The sequence below is a fragment of the Eutrigla gurnardus genome, assembly GCF_963514095.1.
Source record: "Eutrigla gurnardus genome assembly, chromosome: 24".
In the NCBI taxonomy this organism is placed as follows: Eukaryota; Metazoa; Chordata; class Actinopteri; order Perciformes; family Triglidae; genus Eutrigla; species Eutrigla gurnardus.
In genome coordinates, this window is record NC_139935.1 from 4,554,392 (window position 1) to 4,576,131 (window position 21,740).

The 21,740-nt window shown below is 44.6% G+C and overlaps 1 protein-coding gene across 1 annotated transcript; it reads right to left on the reverse strand.

Moving 5' to 3' along the window:
* Positions 1–768: 768 nt before the first annotated feature.
* On the reverse strand, positions 769–17,809 carry LOC311010112 (semaphorin-5B-like). The gene is made up of 22 exons (XM_084004627.1): positions 17,755–17,809; positions 11,809–11,997; positions 10,808–10,907; positions 10,683–10,728; positions 10,523–10,585; positions 10,313–10,411; positions 9,887–10,100; positions 9,509–9,794; positions 9,096–9,231; positions 8,300–8,507; positions 8,003–8,210; positions 7,322–7,439; positions 6,952–7,136; positions 6,722–6,865; positions 6,481–6,628; positions 5,380–5,605; positions 4,465–4,686; positions 4,220–4,390; positions 3,141–3,290; positions 2,794–2,829; positions 1,862–2,073; positions 769–1,779 (listed from the first exon to the last, which is right to left on the reverse strand). The coding sequence occupies exons 2-22, from the start codon at positions 11,951–11,953 to the stop codon at positions 1,618–1,620; spliced, it is 3,279 nt and encodes a 1,092-aa protein (XP_083860753.1). The 5' UTR covers positions 11,954–11,997; positions 17,755–17,809; the 3' UTR covers positions 769–1,617.
* Between the last annotated feature and the right edge of the window lie 3,931 nt (positions 17,810–21,740).

The window sequence follows — 21,740 nt, forward strand, 5'->3', positions numbered from 1 at the left end:
GTAGCTTCAATATTAGCGATACTCTCTTGTTTTTATAGCCTACTACTTTGGGCTTTTCTTTTCTTTTTTTTAGCAGAAGAACGGGTGAAAAGGCGTCTGTAATTTCAGAATAATTTCCTGTGAAGAACTGTGTCGTTTAGTTGTAGAAAAACAGAGATGGTGTCCAAATTAAATTGGTAGATTTTAGTCAAATGTATCTACGGTCGTGTATCCATCATCAATAATAAAGACGAATTAAACCAATTTACTTTGCTTTAAATGAAGCGCATTCCCCTTCGCACATTGTGTTGTTTTTAGGACACTTCTTGGTAATTATTCTGAAATTACTGGACTTTAAAAAAAAAGGCATTGCAGGATTTATAAATCACAGGAAGCATGTAACACACTTGCAAGCATAATGCCTTCATAATCCACAGAAATGTGAAAAAAAAAATATTTATACAAGCACCAGTAATGTTGCCTCATATGCAACACGTCTAAACAGGCAGCCATTCACACTCTCAGAGGCACCTGCATGTTTTTGGAGTGTGGGGCCCAAATTATGTGTTTGCACATTTTATTTGTGTCAGAAATCTAAATTAAAAACACACTTGTAGTCCGCCATGCTTTCCTCGACTGCCAAAAACAGTGTTTAGCTGTTATATTTGGCGTTTTTTGAACAATAACCATAATGTAAAAACGAGTTTCAGCAGATTCAGATAACAACAGCTGTGAACACAGCTAAAATAACTCATATCATCTGCTGACAGTCACAAAACTTTCGTTTAAAAGAAAAAAAAAGGACATTGTGAGTCATAAATGTCCTCGTCAGTGTTTTGTTTCCAGGTGTGGAATCTGTTAAACGTCAGAATTAAAGCAAATAAGACGCTCCATTCAACACACGCAGTGAAGTTTGGGGACGTTTCAGTCGTCTGGTTCTTACTGACCCAAACTTGTGTGTCCGAGGAAATATTTTACACGATTACGGAGTCCTGGATGGATGAGGCTCTTCTGAGTCCAGTGCATACACACAGTCTAGTGTACCTGAAGGCCTGGAGCTCTGAGTCCTACCTTGCTCTCACACGGCCCTGAGCATAAACAGAGCACCTCAGGGTGGGGGAAGAGAGAGGATGGGGGCGAGGGGGTCACCTGTGGCGCTGGTTTCATCGACAGAATGAATGGAAACATGGTGGAGGAAAAGGCCGCTGCGTACCTCTGGCATTAAGTGTCTCCCACGTGGTAAAAATAATCTTAATCTTAAATGATTTCGTTGGATAACAAACCATTTCTCCAGCTAAAGTGTTGGAACGCAATGACGAATCCTGCGAGGATAGCATGCACGAGTAATTGGTTGTATAAAGTGCACAATAATATAATAATTGTGTGATGTTAAAGTGACAGTTTCTTTGATTTTAAATGTCATTTCTGGGCAAATAAAACTGAAACAATCTGTACGGCCAGACATCATAAAAGAGCCTTTCAGATCTACTTTGACTGGAACATGAGAGGGATTTTGGTGTTTACTTCGATCTAAGCCAACAGGATAATCGATCAAAATCTTGGTGTATTTTTTTTTTGAATGAGGAAAGACTTTGTGGCGTTGTTTGGGTGAGTGGAGGAGGTGGGTTTGTTTGTTCCTCAGCTGTGCCTGTATGTCCTGCAGGGGGAGTCTGGGTGGAAGTCATACTTGCTCAGGCTGGGAGGGTAGTAGGTGGTGGTGAACATGTTGCTGGAGGGCAGCGGGGAGGGGAAGTGGTTGCACGTCTCGTCATTCACGTGGAGATTGTTCTTGTTCAGCGTCTGTAGTTGGGAGACATAAAGGAAAAGCGATCACCTTTCAAATACGGACTCTGAAGACTCGATAAAGGTGACAGGAGCCCACCTTAAACTCCATGGGGATGTACTTCTCGTTCTTTGGTGTGGCGTTGCCCTGCTTGTTGTAGGTGAGGTGGTTGGGCGTGCTGGGGTGGATGACGGCGGACTCGGCCGACGGCTGGTTCAGCTGGTGGCAGTAGGTGTAGGCCAGCGCCGACAGCAACGCTGCTGCAAAGAAACTGGCCGAGCCCACGGCTACTAGCTGGAACAAAGTAAAGGCTGGGAACAGAAGGGGGGTAAAAGAGAGAGGATGAGACGACCGCCAGCCCTCCCTTTACACTTCTTGTGGACAGTGGAAGCAGAAATGGGTACATCCAGGAACGGAGTAAACACTCTAATTCCTCGACTGCCCACAGCAAATGTCTTGGCAACCAGGTTTGTAGTTTTCACAGGTGTCAAGTCGAGGGAAAATTTGGCCCGACGGTGGCTCAAGCTCGAAACGTGGTGAGACTTTGATTAAAACCATCACTGGGGAGCGATGAACGCACCAAATATGATTGCAGTCCGGCATGTAAATGATCCGATTTCATGCCTTGGACTAAAGTCTAGGAAGGACAGACTGAACGACAGGCTTCATGTGTTTGTTAGGAGCAAGCTTGAATATTGTTGGTCTTCCAAACTAAATAATCCATAAATCACAACTGACCAGCACGACTTCTAACCGGGACAAAAAGAACATCAGACCGTATAACTCCAGCCTTCCGAAACCATCATTTGTTGCCTTGTTGCTTTGAGAATACAAATTCAAAAACATGCTCGGTCCAGTGTCGAAGTGTGAAAAACCACAAAAAAATGATGCTGTCAACTGTGTGGTACAAATGATTATTGTTCCAGGGAACTGAAGCGACATAGATTTTTTTTGTGTGTAGACGTAAAAAAGGACAATGAAGGTTCTAATCGTTTTTGGGAGACTGAAAAGAGAGACTTATTTTCACTCACTTCCACAGCTCTGGTCCTCCTGTCCGGGTAAAATAACTGGAGAGAGACAGACAAACAGAAATAAAAACTGAGAGGAAGGATGTAGTGAAGTAAAGTCGTCACGGCTCCAAAAGATCAAACGTCCAAAAAGACAAAGGCTTCACGCTTCTCGAGGCAGGAAGAACGCTGACATCTCCATTAATTCATCTTTTTAATTTCTACACAGAGGGAACACGTCAGCACTTACTGCGTCTGATTAAACTTTTGTGGAGCTCAGTTTTTTCGGCTTGTATCAGCAACAGTCCACAGCAATTTACAATATGCAGCACATTTGTGCTCGCAATGTATTAACAAAAGTATGTGCTTACCTGGCACCTCGTGAGGCTGACACGGCCTGGACTGGGTGATGTTCCCCTGGCAGAGGCCGGCGGACGCCTGCTGGTCCTCGCCACAGCGACGAGTGCGGCGCTGCAGACCCTCCTCGTCGCAGTCCCCCCACTCCGTCCATTCAACCCAGTCTGATGAAGAGCGGACGGAAAAAAATGCAATCATGAGATTGAAAAGAGGAAACCGAAAAACAAGGACAATAGTTGTTTTCCTGTCAAATAGATTACACAGTTGTGAAAACAAATTGATTGCATTGTGTTGCCGGTGGTTGCTTAGCTGCAAATCCAGGAGGCTGATTCAAATTAATCGTCTCATTCAGTGTCAATAGATGTGTGTTCAACCTTTTTTTTTTGTAAAACTGCACATTCTGTACAAAAAACAAAGCCTCAATCGAAACTGCCTGAAAATGGTGATGTTTTTGAGATTCAGTGTCCACTGCAAATCAAATCCCGAGCAGCCGGTAAACGGCAGTCACCAAAAGGTGCCGGTTGGGAAACGCTGGCGACAGCGCAGTGATCATCATCAGTCAACAGCCAGTCACGGCTCAGCCTCCGTGTGTGGCCACTAGGGCCCCTTTGTTCACTGAACAAAAGCTTAAAATAGACGAGAAGTTGATTACACCAATTTGTTTTGCCATGTTTCTACTTCTTTTTTTTTTAAAAGACAAAAGGAATAAAGGTGAATGTCAAATGGTAAGAATAATCAATAATTCCCCTGAAATAAATTAAAATGTAGTAGAAAGAACAGATATTTGTTTGAAATGTCAGGAGTAAAACTAAAAAATAACAACATATTCGTACTTGGTTATTTCCCACCTCTGTCTGACTTTCATCCAATGCATGCTGGGAAAAGCTCCAAACAACCTCAACACAAATATTGATTCACCACTTGCTGCGAGGGGGAGATTTCCCATCAGTGTCCATACAGACACCATTATTTAATCTAGGGAGACACGGCGAATCCCAGGGCTGTATTTATAGTGAAGTTATGATGAATGACAAAACACATGTAGAGCACTTTTGTAGTACTTTGTAGACGGTGAGGTATCTAGAAGACTTACCTTCACAGGCATGTGTATGACAGAGCGCCTCTTCAGTGTGCAGGCCGATACAGATGTCTCCTCCACTGGAAGGGGGCGGGTTGCTGCACGTCCGAGTCCGCTGGTAGTGTCCGCCCCCGCAGCTGGCCGAACACTGGGACCAGGAGGACCAGCAAGACCAGGCTCCACTCACTGGAACATCAGGAACTTTATTGCACACATTCTGCTGCTGAAAGTACAGCGAGCGGCCAGAACCTCCCCGTTACCTGGACACGGTTGAGTGTTGCAGTCCTGGTACTCCACCGGGGATCCCACGCAGGCGTTGGGGCTCGTCCTGCCCTCCGCCGTCGAGCAGCTACGCTTCCGGGTCCGGAAGCCTCTGGAGCACAGCTGAGTGCAGCTGGACCACGTCTCCCACAATCCCCAGCGCACACCTTGCGGCTGGGACAGAGTTCGCCCGCTAGTCTTCACCAAGTCTTCAACCAGAGCTGGAAATACACAGATTTTATTTGCTTTATTAGGATCCAAATCCCCTCAACCGTAACGTGTGACGTTAAGAAAATCCCTTTCACATGAGAAGCGATGGAGCGGTGGGAAAAGAGTGAAAGTTGATCCCAACATCTTTTGATCCACCAAGTGAATTGTTAAAATAAATCTTCAAAATTCATGAACCACGTGATTTTATCTTGCCGTTGCCAAGCCCAGCAGACAGACAAGCCTGTTATGAAACGTTAATTAATGGGGTGAAATTTGGGTCACGGTGAAAAATGAGCCAGTTCTCCGCTACACACTCAGGCAACCACAATTAGAAATTATTTACATATGAATGAGGTGTACTTACTGAGGCGGATATGTGAAACAATAAAACGACGTTTTCACCATGTCAGCGTTACCTGTTTTGGAACATTATTTCACTGGTTTTTCTATGAAAATATACGGACATGTCTTCGCCCGCGACGGTTCAATGATGTTTAATCAATCTGCTGATTCGTGTCTGCATACAGTTTGGCTACATCCTGCTTTTGATTGGACCAGCTGTGTTTACTGGGAGCTCTGCCACCGGCAGCACTGAAGCCCAATCAGATGCAGCTCTCCAGGTTGTTTGTAAACCGGTATAATCAAAAACCTTGAGTTTCCATGACATGACCCCCCCCCCACCCCTGTTCATTCCCAGTGCTCACAGTCAGTCGTGCAGGCTCCAGAACCGTCGTTGGGGCAGAACCGCGTCTCCAACTTCTTCTTGCCCAGCTGGAGCTGCTGGGGGTCGGGGAGCAGCGCGCGGCAGGTGTACCTGAACCTCTGCTCCTGCCTCGACCCGTCTTGACTGACGTTGACCGGCATCCAGGGGGTCCAGGGGGTGTTGCGGCGTACCTCAGGGCACGCCTCCAAGTTACAAGCTTTATACTCCTGGAAAACAGGATGGAGAATTCTTACCATCATGAATGCAGATGAAACAGCGACGTCCGTCCGTCCCGCTGCAGGTTTTCTCCATCTCTCAAAGCCCACTGTTTCACTAATTCATCATAAGCAGCATTTTCTTTCTGTATGGACTCTATTATGCAGCTAATTACTGTGTTAAATGGGACTTCTGGTGTTTGTAAAGAGGCAAAGCCTAAGGCGCCATGGAGGGCTGCACCTCGCTGCAGACACACAATGACTTCTTCTGGCTCGGTCGCAGGTTTCAAAGAAACACAACTGGCATTGTTGGTGGGCGGGAAGCCTTCTTTTTGCTTGTTGATCGTGGTGAACCTCCGAGCAAGAAGCAGCTGTTGTGCTCTACAGAAGGAGCTGGCAGGGCCATGGCACGACAAAAATATCCATAAAATGAGGGTGTGAAAAAAAGGAAAAATCCCATAATCCAGCTGGTTACACTTTACTGAGCACATTCAAGCTCTTCAGGGGATTAATCTTTTATTTTAAAAACCCAATAATTCATCCAGCAAGTAAAGCATCTATGATTCCAAATATAACTTGTAAATAATTATCTGCAGAGAAACACAAATGCAAGGTCTGTAAATAACTGTGACTAATCTAATTTATCCTGTTTGAAAAGGCCATGACTCATTGGTGTCTGTTATGACTTGTAATCAAGCACAAGACAATATTTAGTAGGTTTATATTAAATGTATAAAGGGGGAGGTATAACTGCAAATAGCACTTTGATGAAATATGTAATTAATGTTGTGTCCGACAGCCGGCTGTCTTTAGAGTGAAAGCCAATAAATTAAATGTGGTTCTGAACCCTTTAGCCTGATTAATTGAATAAATAAGCACTGCAGTACCATGGAGCATCCGGGACAGCTGTTGCCATTTTCACAGGTTCTGGTCCTGGAGTGGACCCCGCCTCCACATTCAGCACTGCACTGAGCCCAGGAACCCCACGTGGTCCAGGTCACTGGGAGGGGACAGGGCTTCTTCTCGTTGCACAGCCTGGAAAGCACACCAAAGTCATTCCTGTCCACAGTGTGCATGTTTGCATCGCAGAGGGCAACGTTTCCACCTCCCGAACATATTCCTTCTCACCTCTCCTCTCGACCCTGGCCGACACAGACTCGCCCGCCGTGGCGAGGCGAGGGGTTGTTGCAGGACCGCTGCCTCACTTCGAATCCGATACCACAACTGCTGCTGCACTGGCCCCACGAGGACCAGGGAGTCCAGCCGCCGTTCCTGGGGAAGTACGGTTGTATTGATTTGACTGTTTTCAGATCAGCGTAGAGTAACTGATCTGTGAAATCTGAACAAAGAGAGCGTACCTGGAGCAGTTCGCCACCTGGATGGTCGGCCCTTTGCATTCGATGCCACCACACCGGGCCAGAGGTCCGTCACACGAGCGGGACCGACACAGGCAGCTGCTTGTGGAGCCCTCGCCGTCGTTTTGGTTACAAGGTTGCCATGGCGCCCAAGAACCAAACGCGCCGTCCTGTGTCAGGTTCCTCACCTACGAAGATAATTCAAGGGGATTAAAGTCTATGATAAACGCACACGACAACGCCACACTTGCATAATGCATAAAATTACATTCTAAGATTGCTGGCAATAACCTCAATAACCCGAACCCTAAAAAGCTCAGCATTTATTTACAGTAGAGACCAATACACCCTTGTGTTTGTGTGCGAGACTTACTGGGCACTCAGTTATGTTTTGGGTCCACTGGTTCATGTTGGAGCTCTCCTCGATGGTGGTGCAGCGCTTCTGTTTGTGATCCCAGCCGCAGTAAGGGTCCCGAGCCTCCATGCACTGCCTAACATGAGGGCAGACAACCAGTCAGTGATTGGTTCTCTGCGGTACAGTCCTGTAGTCTGCACATCTCTCCACTGGGCAGCAGATAATTATTGTTTTCTCTGTATTAAAGGACTGCTAGTGTGTTTCCAGGAGGAGGGAGGCTAGTGGGACGGATACTGAGACATCATACAATGTGTTCTAAGGTCGTCAGTAAACTTGTCCGCCCTTGCCAGTTTCTTTACAGAGAAAATAAACCAAGCTCTTAATATAATCATCTTTGTCAGCGGCTTTCAGACTTGGCCACCAGCACATGTTTGTGTCTTTAATGGCACTAAGTTCATCAATCAATTTAAGTATTTTTCAAGTTGCGATAGTATATTTCCCGCCAGGAGCAGCAGCAGCAGCAAAACTTCAAACCGAGCCAGCTCCCAGAATAAAATAAACTGCAACTTTTACTGAATGATCAACAGCAAGAAGTATATTTTCATTTGCTTTATACTTTAGACTTGTATGTTGGTATAGCCCTGCATCAAATATAAAGCACAATTAACCATCCTCATCATCAGGTCTGTTGGATCATACCGTTCAGCTGGATAAGTGGAGCAGCGCTCCAATGGGATCTTCACCAGTCTGTCGTCAAGCCCAACAATCAAAGACCTGTCACTATGGAGGATTTGCAGGCTCTTGATTGGTCCGATTTGCCCTTGAGGGAGGAGCCTGAGCTCCTCCAGGTAGCAGCCTTGAAGGCTTTTATTGGTTGTGGAGAGAGCCTTCAGGATGGTGCCGTATTCTGATTGGACAAGATGAACGAAGAGTAAAGTTCTACTCTCTCTGACTGTGTTAATATTCATTTTAAACCAGTAATGGAGTTTTGCCCACCGGTGCCGATGTACATGACATGGTAGAGGGTGTCTCGGCCCTGCACGATGTCCACCACCAGCTTGGAGAAGCGCACGTTGTCCTGGGTGAGCAGAGGGTTGATGGTGAGCGGCTGGACCACGTCGTTCATGAGGAAGAGTCGCTGGGCGTCCTGGAGGCTGCGCTCTGTCAGGTTCCCACCATGGCCTCCCTCCTCCAGCGTGCCACACTGAGGGATTGGTGTCAAATGTTAAGGCTGGTGGTTTTCAAACTCTGTCTCTGAGTTCCTTTTTATGAAAACACTTCATCCATTTAAAACTGGGAGCACGAGCTACAAACGTCAACGGATACATTTGCATAATGTTTTACTTGTGGGTTCTTTTCTTGGTTTTTTTTTTGCTTAAAGTCAAACTTCCTTCCAAGAGAAAGATCAATATGAGCTGCAGAAGGTCATCATTTCTGACAGCATAAGTATATGTTAAATAAATGCAAATCTGAAATTAAAAGCAACAAAACGATTGCATATGAACTGCGGAGATTACATGAATTGAAATGTCCCTGCGGCCCGATTTGGGCAGCATTTTGTAAATGCGTCGGGAAACTTGCCAAGCACTTATTGTTGGAGGTATATTTGATGGAGCTGAGCCAGATTTTTCTGTGTGCGATGCTGTAATAAGCTATCTCTCTACTCGGCACAGCAAGATGAAATGAGTGGCGGTGCTTTGAAGAACTTCTTGGAGGAGAAGGCTGGGGAATTATGGAGGGACAAACTTTCAAACGACTGTGTGGATCCAGTCTGTTTAAATGTAGGACTTACCTGAAAATTGGGTATGGGGTTTGGGGTGGAGAGCCAAGCGGTGCGGGGGTTCTCCTGGTAACGAAAGGGTCCGTTGAAGGCCTGAGTGATGGAGCTCAGGTTGAAGGCGCAGACAGCAGAAGCTGATATACTGTTCCTAAAGGAGGGGAGGGATATTGTTGATACTGTGGCTGATGAAAAACTAGACAAAAAACCTTTAAATTGTCACATAATTTGGAGGTGATCTGAGTCTGAACTGGTCCTCGGAGCAGATTTTAGCACTTAAATACATTTTGCTCAGGAATTTCTTCAATATGCATGAGTGTAATATAAGAAGTTCCCACGATGTTATCAAGGACGCTGCGCCCTGCAAGAATAAATGCTTGTTTCAAGCATCTCCACTTTAAATCCTGCTTTTCGTGAACATTACTCACACGTTGGTGGTGAAGATGCCGTAGATCAGGTCCTGCTCGGGCAAGTAAAAGGTGCTCTGCAGCTCGTTGTAGTAAAAGGGGATTTCTCCCGAGCGCGAGCAGTTGAGTCGCGCCTTCATGAAGGTGGTCCAGGTGTCCTCCAACAGGAAACGGCCGCCCACGTCGTTCTTACAGACCCGGGCCACGCGAGAGAACACTATCTTCCCACAGTCGTTTTCGACGGCGGTTTCTCTCAGGAAGAAGTAGGCGAAGCGACCGATGTCATAAACAGACACGAAATTAGGCTCTAAAAGACACACGAGGGGAGGAAAGAGAACATTTGGAGGGTTTGACAGCCACAAACTGAGACACGGGTCGGATATAAGGCGCTGCGTTTACCGTTGAGCCACTTGGAGTTGTACTGGGCGGTGCGCAGCGGCGGCACGTTCCCCAGGCTCCGGTAGATGACGGGGTCGCGTCCCGAGAAGTCGATCACCGTGGCCGCATACAACTCGCCCTTCTCGGTTACCATGGCGGTGGAGTTGTGGCGCGGGTCGTAGGGACAGCGGGCAACGCCGTTCACTGTGTCCAACACCTGACTGGTGTTACCGATCTGACAGACAGCGTAAACACAACTGAATTCACAAGTTTTTAGAGCCAACAAATCCAATTATCTATGAGCAAAGAAGGGCTGGAATTTGAGGATTTATATATTGTACTTTTATAGTGGAAAAAGCAGTTCATTGATCAATAAGAATTAATCCAGAATGAAAATAGAATATCAGTTTCTTCTCCGGGATGCTGATGATGAACTGTTGTACCGACCTGCCTGGTTATGCAGACCGGAGTAAAAGCATTGGTCCCACATGTGAACAGCGTCCTCCCACTTATCAACAAAACCCGGATGTAGTTTTGACACTCCTCCTGCAGACAAACACAACACAAATGAGTCCCATCAATAAAACGTGAACACTTCAGTCAACCACATTTTAAATAAAGCTAATAAAGACTGTGTTATGTGACACCAGGCACTACCTCAGACTTCCCCTTGCTCTGACATGAGCGCTTCGTGTCTTCATCGGGGGTCCATTCTGTCGCCTGGGGAATAAAACAAGAAATATATTAGCGTGTTTAAAATGATACTAATAAGAACATATTACATTAAAAACATGTGCTTTTTCTTGGTTCACGTTACCTGTATGAGTGAGGCGTTGCTCAAACTCAGTCTGAAGACAAAGTTTCTGTAACAGACAGAGTTGAAGCCTTTAACAACATCGTATACTGGCAGAATATGTCGACGGGGCTTGAGCTGTTTGTTACCTTGCTCCCACAATGAGCTGGTTCCTGCTCAGGTCCACAGCCAGCTGGGAGAAATCCTTGACTCCGGGATGGGAGAACTCCCACATCCACGGCCTCAACGCTGGACAGAAGAAAGGGGATGAGGAGACGTGCAAGGGCGGGAAAAGGAGCCGCAACATGAAGTGTGTAGGAACCCTCCTCAACCAAACGCTACCTGGCTATATAAGCCCTCAAGTGTTTTTACAGATGTGTCACATTTCTCTCCACTGAATCAGCCCAAGGCTTCAACTTTACAAAGGATGTAGATTCTATTTAGTTTTTTAAACTGGGCAGAATATAATTAGACTCAGGAGGTCTGGTGGCAAAATGTTGTAAAGGGACACAATCCATAAAATACTATTAAACATAATATTAATAGGAGCAAACACATTACATTACATTTTATTTGATTTCATACTTTTATTTGCCTGCTTTTTTTATTTGCAATGCATTTGTTACCTTGTAAAGGACATTGTGAGAGGTGCTGTGTGAATAAAGTTTATTACTAGAATCAATTCAATTAAACGGTCTTGATTTAAAGCCTCCACCCGGGCAGGATGACAGGCAACCTGAACGGAACAATAAATAAGTCCCTGGCTGTTTTGCATCATCCGCGGCCAGCAGCAAATGAATCCTACCCGCTGTGTTTCAGAGCAAATTTCTGCTGTTTAAATTAACGCCGGGTCCCTTTATTGGACGGCCGAGCTTTGTGGGACAAATGTATCCAAAACAATAACAGCATGGTTTGCCAGATGAATACTTTGAGCTGAATGGAAGCTGACATCCTGTCAAAAATAATATCATCAAAGCCCCTTTCACAGTTGTTGGACAGCTGAAGAGGAACATATAACGAGGCCATACTGGAGACATTCAAAACATCTATTAATTTCCGATAAATGTACAAGCACAGTTCCAAGAATATAAAGATGGAAAGAGGGCAACAATGCCACCGCTTCAACAGCCGGTGTAGATGAGGCACTCACCTTGATGAGAGACAACGGGATGCTCCTTTCTACTACATTCTGCTGGTTTGATGTGAAGCTGCTGGGACAGACACGCAGACGAACAGATCACCAGCACAAGGCCACAGGGGGAGAGGGCCCAAGACCCCCACCCTGACGTAACCATAGCTACAACCACATCCAGTCTTCTATCAGGTCCTCTTGAAACACCTGGAACGGAGGAGACGTCTTTAAATTTCAGCAAACCGACAAACCAAACTATGTAAAATCTAAACATCTGGATGAGATTTTGAACATTAAAGAGCACACTTGTGTGCACCCTCCATCGCTCTCTGTCCGCCCGTCCATCCATCTGAATTAGTTCTGCCAGCCCCCCCCTCCCCAGCTCGCCGGTGCTTCTGCTGGCTCCGGCTCTCTGCTCTGGGTGTCCGGCCCCTCGGTGTCAGCGGGACTCGGTCATGGCTGATTCACCTCAAAAAGGCCAGCGCCGCCAATCCCTCTAATGCCCACTCTCAAACCGAGGGTGCCATCAACAGTGATCTTCATGACTGAGGAGAGCTATTCAAAGACGAGCCTCGGGCCCGGAGCCAAAACAGGCGGTGTGAACTTTGAACTGCGAGCCACATGGTGGGGCTTTGTGTCAACATCAAAATCCATTTAAGTACATCAAATCTGCTCAAAGACGGTGATCTGATGATGACTGCAGAGTGTCAAATGGGATAAAAATAAAAAAAACATGAGCTGATCATTTAGGCTGTAAGCCCTTTGTGGACTTGCAGGGTTTACTAGACTGAGAAATTCCCTCGGTGATGCCAAATAACTTAAACAAAAGGGCCAACAGGTAGCATCCAGCTGACAAATGGAGCTCTTTTCTCACCACTTTGTGAACATACGGACATCCAGGTCAAACGGATGATGTCAACTTTACTGTTATAGATATTTATACTATGAGATACAGACAGTAGGGGGACAATATTGCAATATGTTTAATACACTTGTGGACAAACTAAAGATACCATTGTTCACATTTTAAAACCTCTTTTGATTATAAATCTGACCATAAATTAGAAAAAGGTTAAGACTTTAGGTGCACCGCAAGAACGTTTTAAATGCTTGCTGCAGTGACAGGGTTTGAAAATGAAAAGAATCGGACAGAACCGTTGGCGGTCGCGTTGCTTTGTGGGTAATGTAGGCACCAGGTTTGGGCAAGGAAGAAGAAGTTCCCTCGCTGGAGATTGGAGGCGGTGAATGTCTGCATGTCTGCTGCTCACCAGGAGCCCTGAATGTGTGGCGGAGGCAGAGGTTTTTCCAACCTGCTGGGCCTGACATTGCTGCTTAATGAAGCGACAGGAGCAGAGCCGTCACCGCTGGCCTCACTTTTGTTCCGTGGCTATGCTCCTCTCGCGGTGCAAAAGGAGGCCTAGTGTTCGGGGTTCTTGTCTATTCAGCGGGACGAGGGGGAGCAGCAGCAGACGTCGGTCAGATTCTTCAGGGGCAGGAGGAAATGTTCAGATGCAGATTCCCACTCTGTGATCAGCCCTCGCTAAAGACTGCATGCTTGTCACTGAGCCGCACGAGCGTTTTCAGATCCTCTGTTGAGGTTTGGTTAAGTTTAATCAACTGGAAGTACTTTGTACCCACCATAAAGAGAAAGACAAATCCATTTCTTTGTATTTTTAATATCTGTTTTTTAAGTGCTTACATCAGCTAGAACCAACCAATTACAGCCAGCAACATCATGACATCCATCCAATGTGCAGCTTCGGCTCAGCACAGAGCTACAGAGGGTGAGCCAAACATTGTCCCGCCTGCCTTCCCTGTTTCCCTCGCGTTTTGTATCGATGAGTCAGACCACGTGAAGTGTATTATGTACTCGGCAGTGATCAAAATTGTCCTTGTCGGAGGCTTTCGGTTGGCCTGTTGGCCTCGCAGTTTGAGCAATCGGATCACGATGCGTCTTGGTGGTCGTTGACACTCGTATTTAGATCTGTCCGCTTTCCAGTTGACCGAGCCGCATGTTAATCCCAGGTGTAAACAAGGGCCTGTTGGAGAACGCCTTTGTTTATGAGAGAGGACAGCCATTATTAAGAATGACCGCAAGAGGTCACTTGTCAGGTCAATGCAAGAATTTGAGCCAACAACCAATGTTGTCGACTGTATAGGCAATACTGTAAAGTTGACCAAGTCATCTCCTTCCAACTGGGTACTTTAAAGATGTTTTGAGATTTGGAAGGTAAACCCGCGTCGATGGAAAAGTAGGAAGTGAAGGCGGGCACACATTCAGGCTCGTGAGCGTGTCAGAGCACTCATTCATTCATTCATGTGGTTGAAAAACACCATTAAGCCTGAACAAGCTGCGAGGAGCTTAGTAGCACAGAGTCTCTCTGATTCATGTGACCTGTAATGTGTTTGGACGGCGGGCGGAGAACCACAGGAACATGGAGGGAACATGTGACCTCCACGCAGAGAGCAACACTGCCAAGGCTTCTCATACAGCCGCAATGCAAGACTTCACTAGATCAATAAAGCAAAATATGACAGGTGTAAGAGAGTTTGCAGCACTGACAAGAATTCAAAGCACATCCTGCATTTGCAATCATTTCCACAATAATAAATCAGAGTAGCAGGCATACATTGGCAATAAACAGTGGCCTATTTGAAAGGATTAAACAGAGGATATTAACACCACGCTTCTCTGCCTCTCGCAACACTGGACTGATTATACCCAATAAGATGTTTTCACAGCACTGTAATAATAGAATAATTACTTTGCTAATGTTTGCACATTCAAACATGCATCCGCAGACCTTCTGAATGTCTTGAGTATGAATGTCTGCAGACACAAAAACAGCTCACTTCTTTTTTTAAAGCCTATGCCCATAAATAGATAGTTTACCTGACCTCTTATTTCACTTTGACATTTGATTTGTTGCAGTGTCTTCAGTTAAGATATATATTTATGCCCTTTATGGTGAAAAGGTTAAACTGTCCACCTATGCATATCCATCAAATCACACCCTCCCCGCCCATAGAGAGTTTATTAAACTGTCTTTATCATTTCTCACAATCAAGACTAGAACCTAACTAATACTGGATTCAAACCAGTCCTGCAACTTTAAAAGAATTCACGAGCAAAAGGTAAAGAATCCAAAAAAAATAAAGTCTCCGGTGAAAATGCCGTAATGCATTCTACAAGTGTTTGGACAGCCGTGTTCCTGCAACACTTCATCACGGTTGCACAAAGTAAACACGCCGCAGAGGTTTTCCTCATTTTTCAAGTGTAGCGAGGTATTGAACTTTAGAGGTGTGAGGGGGGGAAACAAAATGAAAATCTGCTGCTTATTTATTTATTTTTTTTGTGTGTGTCTGCAAGCTTTTCAAGCGCTCTTGGCTTTGTCTTCAGACAAACTGAAGCGGTCGAAACGTTTCAGTCTTTTCGGGAGCCAGAGGGATGGCCCTCCCATGGTGTGTGTCACTTGGACGCCTTCAACCGCCTGCTTATATATGAATGAGTTGATTTGATGGAGTGCAGAGTGAAGCTCCTTTGTGGCTGTGTGACCACTAAGCTTCCTAAGTTTCTATATGCCGACTGTGCCGCCATACTGACACTGTGAAGGTGCTATTTTCTTACTGTCAAATTGAATAAAACCTCTTCAGTTATTTCTTACAAAAGAGGCTATTAAAGGCAATTATATGTCACGATCTGACGACAAAAGACGCAAAAAAAAGACCTTGAAAATTGTGAATAACACCTCCGCCGGGATTACACAGGCTACAAAATGAGCATGCTGAGACACATGTTAAGTGAGCTTCATTAAAATCCTGACAAATCCTCTTTACTGAGGTGATATATGACAGGGAAATTAATTATAAGTAATTATTTCCTCATTCAGAAGCCTCCTAATTTGTCCCTCCGTGGCATCAAAAATAAAAGAAGGGAGTCCGGCATTTGACCTTTGTATATCAGCCTCTTGTCTAAACTCCCTTGTACTTGGACTTCATCCAAATATCATTAAAAGAAAACAGTGAACCTCCCTACACTGAAGAACCTGCTCCAAATTCCTCCTTGAATAAAGAGGGCTCACAAAAAACACAGCTGCTACCAAAAAGCAAATCTCTAAAAAGAAATCACAGCAGCTACTTGACTGCAGCCCATGTCTAGAAAGTAGTAATATTGATTACAAATGGAGTCAGTTCAGTTGGAGCAAACAGACACTGAGAGGGCATCCAGAGTCTCTCCATCAAAATATTCAGAGAGGACCATTTCCGAGGCAGTGTTCTCAGCTCCTTCCTACCGGGGTGAATGGCCTCTCTGTGCAACCTGCCAACTATCTGCCAATGGCCGCTCTCTTTTACAAGTGAATAGACTGAGTTTAGCCACAGTTAAAAAGACACACTAACGTGCCATGGCTGTGCCACAATGGCCGCTCGGGTAATTTGCCAAACCTAATGATGCCGGTTTGGCCCCGGCTAGAGGAGGTAGAGAGCAGGAATCCTAAAGAGGCACACAGCTGCACTGATCCCTCTCTTCCTATCTCCCCCGCTCTCATCTCGCGCTCTCATCATGAACTCCATCTCTTTTGACACATTCGGGGGACGAGCTGGTGAACATAGTGCAGCATTTAGCGACTAAAAAATCCAGATATTTCCCTCGGGAAAACAGAGCTGAAAGGAGAATCACATTCATCAGGTGGCCAGAAAAAACATACAAAGCCACAATAAGGAAGGACAGAAGGTGTTTTTTTAACAACTAAGACACATTTTTCCCATAATCAATATTAATTTACTCACTTATGGATTACAATTCTCTCTAGTAGGGGGTGGTGCAACCTTTAAAGTTGTGAATTTAATCTAATAACCGCAGAGAAGAAGAACCTCGCTCTGATTGGTTGGGAAGATAAAGGAAGAAGCTTACTTTTACCCTTATCTCCATTAACGGATGCCTGCATTCCTTCACATCCATTTGCAGGCACACAAATGTTATCACTTGTAATGTCTCGGTCACGTGAGGACAACGGAGCCAAACTCTACCCAGTGAGGAAGACCATGGGATGAGGTTCAAAACTCAAAAACTAGAAATATACCATAATGAGATTTTGTTTTCTCAGTATAATGAGTTGTTTGTGTCCTCGCGTTTATTCTTAAATGTACCTTTGAGTGGATATTCTGCTTTTAGTTCTGCAAGTACAACATGTGCAGACACAGTGTGAACTAATATATAAAAAAAGAATAACCAATTACAGATTTGTAACCTTGATCCTATTAGTTGTGCAATCAACTTAGAGGGGTGCCCTTTTTTACCAGCAAGTATTTGTGGGAGGAAGGAGAGAATTATTGCATGTTTTTATCAAAAAATATTCCCCATTAGTCCAGGATTGTGCCTGGGGTAACAATCAGTGCAACACGTGGATCTCGCTTGACAAATGGCCGATTGCTCATTTGTTGAATGGTGAAAAATAAAGAAAATACACTCGTCATTTTAGAATCCAGACTGAGGCTATTGATTCAGGCTTTTCCTCTGTCTCCCCTCTGCTTTTATCTCCTAAACCATCCTGATGCCAATTACAGCACTCATGCCTCAGACAGAACAAAGGAAATATCCACTACCCCAATACCTGAACAGCCCACCAACATTTACTATCCATGCTACGTGTAGTCTCTGCAGGGAGAGACAGCGCTATATATATACGCTGAGGATGTGAACGAAAAGGGGGGAGGAAGAGGTCGGGGGTCATGTTCTAGATCATTTAGGGGAGAAATTAGCCTGCGGAGAGGAAAAGAAAGACAAACTGGGAGAAAAAACACCCACATAAAGTGGGCGACTTAGACACAAAGACAGAAAGGACAACACAAAAGAATAAGTAATTGCACTGAATCAGCCAAAAAAACAGGATATATATAAATATAATAATGTGCACGAATACACACACACACAGCACGCAGATAAGTATGAGAAAATAAACTTACTTGTTCACCATCACCAAACTGATCTGGAGAGACAAACGCAGATCCTTCACATGTTGAGAGGGAAAGAGGGAGAGGGAGAGAGAACTTGTTACACATCGACACACAGTGGCACGCTGACCAGAGTGTGTGCAGGGAGGTGGAGGGGGGAGGAAAGGGGTGTGTGTGTGTGTGAGGGGGAGAAAGTGAAAAGTGTGTGTGTGTGTGTGGGGGCATTCCTGTTTGTGCAGAGCAAACTTAACTCTCTGCGTGAGGTTGTATTGTTATCAAAGGTCTTTGATGAAACGGATTCAGATGCTGTTTTTCAGATTTTCAACGACGTCTATTTGCCCTGCACACATAGTCGGCATGTATCGGCGTGCGCTTTTAAGTTCTCCACACGCTTGCACACATTCTCCTCTTGGATTCATGTGTATTTTCATACAGAATGTTAAAGTTTTTGCATGGGATTGTGAGACAGAATTTATTTGACACCTTTTGTTGTTCCAATTCAAGCACTGTTTTGTTAAAATATGAAAATCTACTTTGCATTCTAAGTAAAAACACTTGGAATTCACTTTATTTTAGTCTAGTGTTGTGTTGTAAAATGCACTGAGCAACTGAAGACTGTTGGCTAACTTTCTGCAAGCTGCCGGCATCTAAATCAGTGCACACGAACTGATCCACGGTCAGCTTTGAGTCGTTAAGATGCAAAAATGAGCGCGGCGTTGGTGGAGCACAGCTGCAGTATCATCAATGTGCGAATTAATGAGGAGACGAGAGTCGAGAGCAAATGCAATTAGCTCGGACAAACATTGCGTTTGCCTAAACAAAGTCTGGCCTCCAGAGTCAGCTGATGGCCAACAGAGAGTCACTTTGTTTACCGGTGAATTTGATTGAATGTGACCCGTGAATGACACAAAAAAATAAAGTGTATGTGTTGACTTTAGGTTTGATGATCTCGGGTTATATGAGGTTCGTTCAAATTAAGAGTGAAAAAGAGTGAAAAGAGTGAATCCTGCAAACAAACCAACTCGAAACACTTTCAAATCTGTTGTCTTAGTGAAGACATGCGCCGTGTCAACAAGAAGGAGATATGACAGGTTTTTTTTGTGTGCTGTTGACCAAGTTAGGTATGGCTACAGAAGTGCCAATCCAAGGAGGCGAAGCGGTGACCTCCCATTCAGGAAATAATGGCACCAATAAATCATATCCACTGAAAGCCGACAGGATCGTTTAGCTTCCCGTGTGCCCAGCGAAGCATAAGAGACAAATAACACTTCCCGGCCTCATCCCCAACCTTTACAGAGCGGGACATTCATCTCTCTCAGCCTCAGTCTCACCACAGCAGAGTCCCAAAACCCCCTGAGAGGATGAATGGCTCATTCCTGTGCAAATTTTCGGGATGAACTCCTCCGGCTCTGCTTTTACAGCCGTCCTGTCACTGCTGAGGCTGAATGATTACAAGCACAGTGAGACGCAGAGGAGGGGGGGGGGGGGTGCTGAGCAAAAAACCAAGCCAGGATCAGTGAAAGATGGCCATTACAGAGAGCAGTGGACTTCAGGGGAACTAAAAACAACAACAACAAAAAACTGTCAACTTAACAAGTGAATAGGATAGTGACTTCCATATCGTTGATTGTGCGATTCTGATCTGCAAGCACCTCTTTGTACCATCTACATTTCACGTATTTGATTGCCTGTCCGTAGCAATCATTTCACTCTCAGAATAGTCTCGTATTAAAACCTCAGTGCATCTGCGAATCAACCCTCCTCCCTCCATTTAGTCGTGGTGCTATCAAAGTCATTACGTGTGTAAGTGAGGCATGCCCAGTATTAATAGAAAAGATATACATCGGGCGTGACAGTTTGTTATTCATATAAAATATATAATTTCTGCAGCTTCCACTCCTCTAACGTTTTGGGAAAGATAACTCTGTCATGAGGTCACTGTTGTTGCTTTGGAGACAGCGCCGATGAGAGCGGGGAGAGGGAGACAAAACGTTGTGACCGAAAGGCGCTAAAAGCCTCTGGAGAGCTAAATAATTTTTTTTTTTAAATATTATTATCTACAGTGATTTCAATTAATCCACAACCAGCTGCAATTGAGGCCTACAGTGGTTACCCAACAACTCTTAAGCCCCAAAACCAGTAGTGGACCCCAACACACCCAACACACCCCCCGCACGTCACAGCCCTCAATGGATGCCTTGTCCAGCACATAGCGCTCCACTGTGAAACAGCTCCGTGGGTCACAAAGAAATATTGACTTTTAATGCTTCAAACCTCCAGCTCCCTCCGTTTTAAACAAACCTGGCTGTGTTGATTTTTTTTTTTTTAAACCCAGCAGTCACTGAGGTTTAACTTTCTGCTGGAGCAATAAAACAGTGCTTAGAGGAGCGACACACACACACACACACACACAAGTAGAAGTGTAGATTAGAGGTGAGACAAGCTGCCCAGTGAGGACACGTAAAAAAAAGCCTATACATCTTAAACCGACAGATGCTGGGAAATATGCCAATGTGAAAAGTCATAAGAAACATGCAAAAATAGCAAATACACATTGCTGTCCAATGGGTGTCCAAATGAGTTATTTACACTTCCTATCATGTTTATTTACTAATGTAGAAATAGAAATGTGAAAACGAGAGATTGTCATTTCAGGAATAATTAGCCTTCAAGCTATTTCTTGACCACGGGTAAAGGCTAGCATCTCAAAACCGTCAGTCCCTTGTGATTGAACGGTTGTTGGTTTAAATTCCACAACCGGCCGCCTGTCCATCAGCCCCTCAGCACCAAAGTCACTCTTTCTCTCCTCTCATCCATCTTGCCCTCCTTTTCCACTTCAGCCTGACCTCATGTGAAACTGTGGAGGTCTGTGGGTATAACACTCAGGCATCCAGTTTAATGATTTAACGCCACTTCCATTTGGGGGGGGGGGGGTTATATATAAGCGGCAGGATAAGTTCAGGTATGGATTCATGACTTAGCAGCTCGATTTCCATTCAGACTGTTTAAAAAAATAACAGAATACATAAATCTACTGTATATTAATGTCTTTTACCATAAAATAAACATATCAATAAATAAACATGTCTGATATTTTCTACATTGTGGATCCTTTTATGAGGTTATCATAGAGTTTTACATCTCTGAATGTGTTTTTCCATGAATTTTTACTGCAGTATGCACATCTACAGTAGCACAGCAAGGAAACCTGATCAAATAAAGTTGATTAAAGCTGGTAGTAATCAGCATTTTCAGCTCAGAAGTTATTATGACACAAGAAATGAGTGTATTTTCAAATACACTGTAAGGGAGCCTAGTTTTTAGAACATTGATAAGTTAATATGATATAACAAAGTAAGATACAGAAACCAGAATGTATTTCATATAACAGATTTAAATACATCTAAGAATGTATGATATGAAGTATGATAAGCATCAGACTATTAAATGTGCTTTGGGTTTATGAATAATAATGAAGCCTAGCTCAATATAAACAGCAGCAGAATTGTTTGCGCAAGCGCTTAACTTTTAATATTGGAAGTGTATATTTCAGCATGCATTACGTTGTTTCCCCCCCCCCCCAGAAATGTGACGTTTGGTGCATGGTCGACGAATTGGAGAGCGGACACTAACTAAAGCTTTTTTAAACGTTTAAAGTTAAAATATGTTTTCCAGAAAGCTCGGCGACAATAATAAGTCAATTTTTGAATGAAGTTCGGTGTGAATGCTTTCAACGCCGGATCTAAAATCTAAAAACAACAAAAAACAGATAATAAGTGGGCTACTATCTTTCAAAAGACACTCCCGAAATTAAATTAGAATCTCAAGCTTACCTTTCAGCTGTGGTTCATCCCGTTGCTGGTTGAAATCGTCCGGTTTCAGAGGCGGAGACGGCGCAGGAGGATCACGGCAGCCCGAGGTCTGGACTCTGCAGCTGCAGCTCCATGTCAACGGGAGCACGTTGCAGGTTTAATTCGGACCAGTGGGGGCGCTGTCGA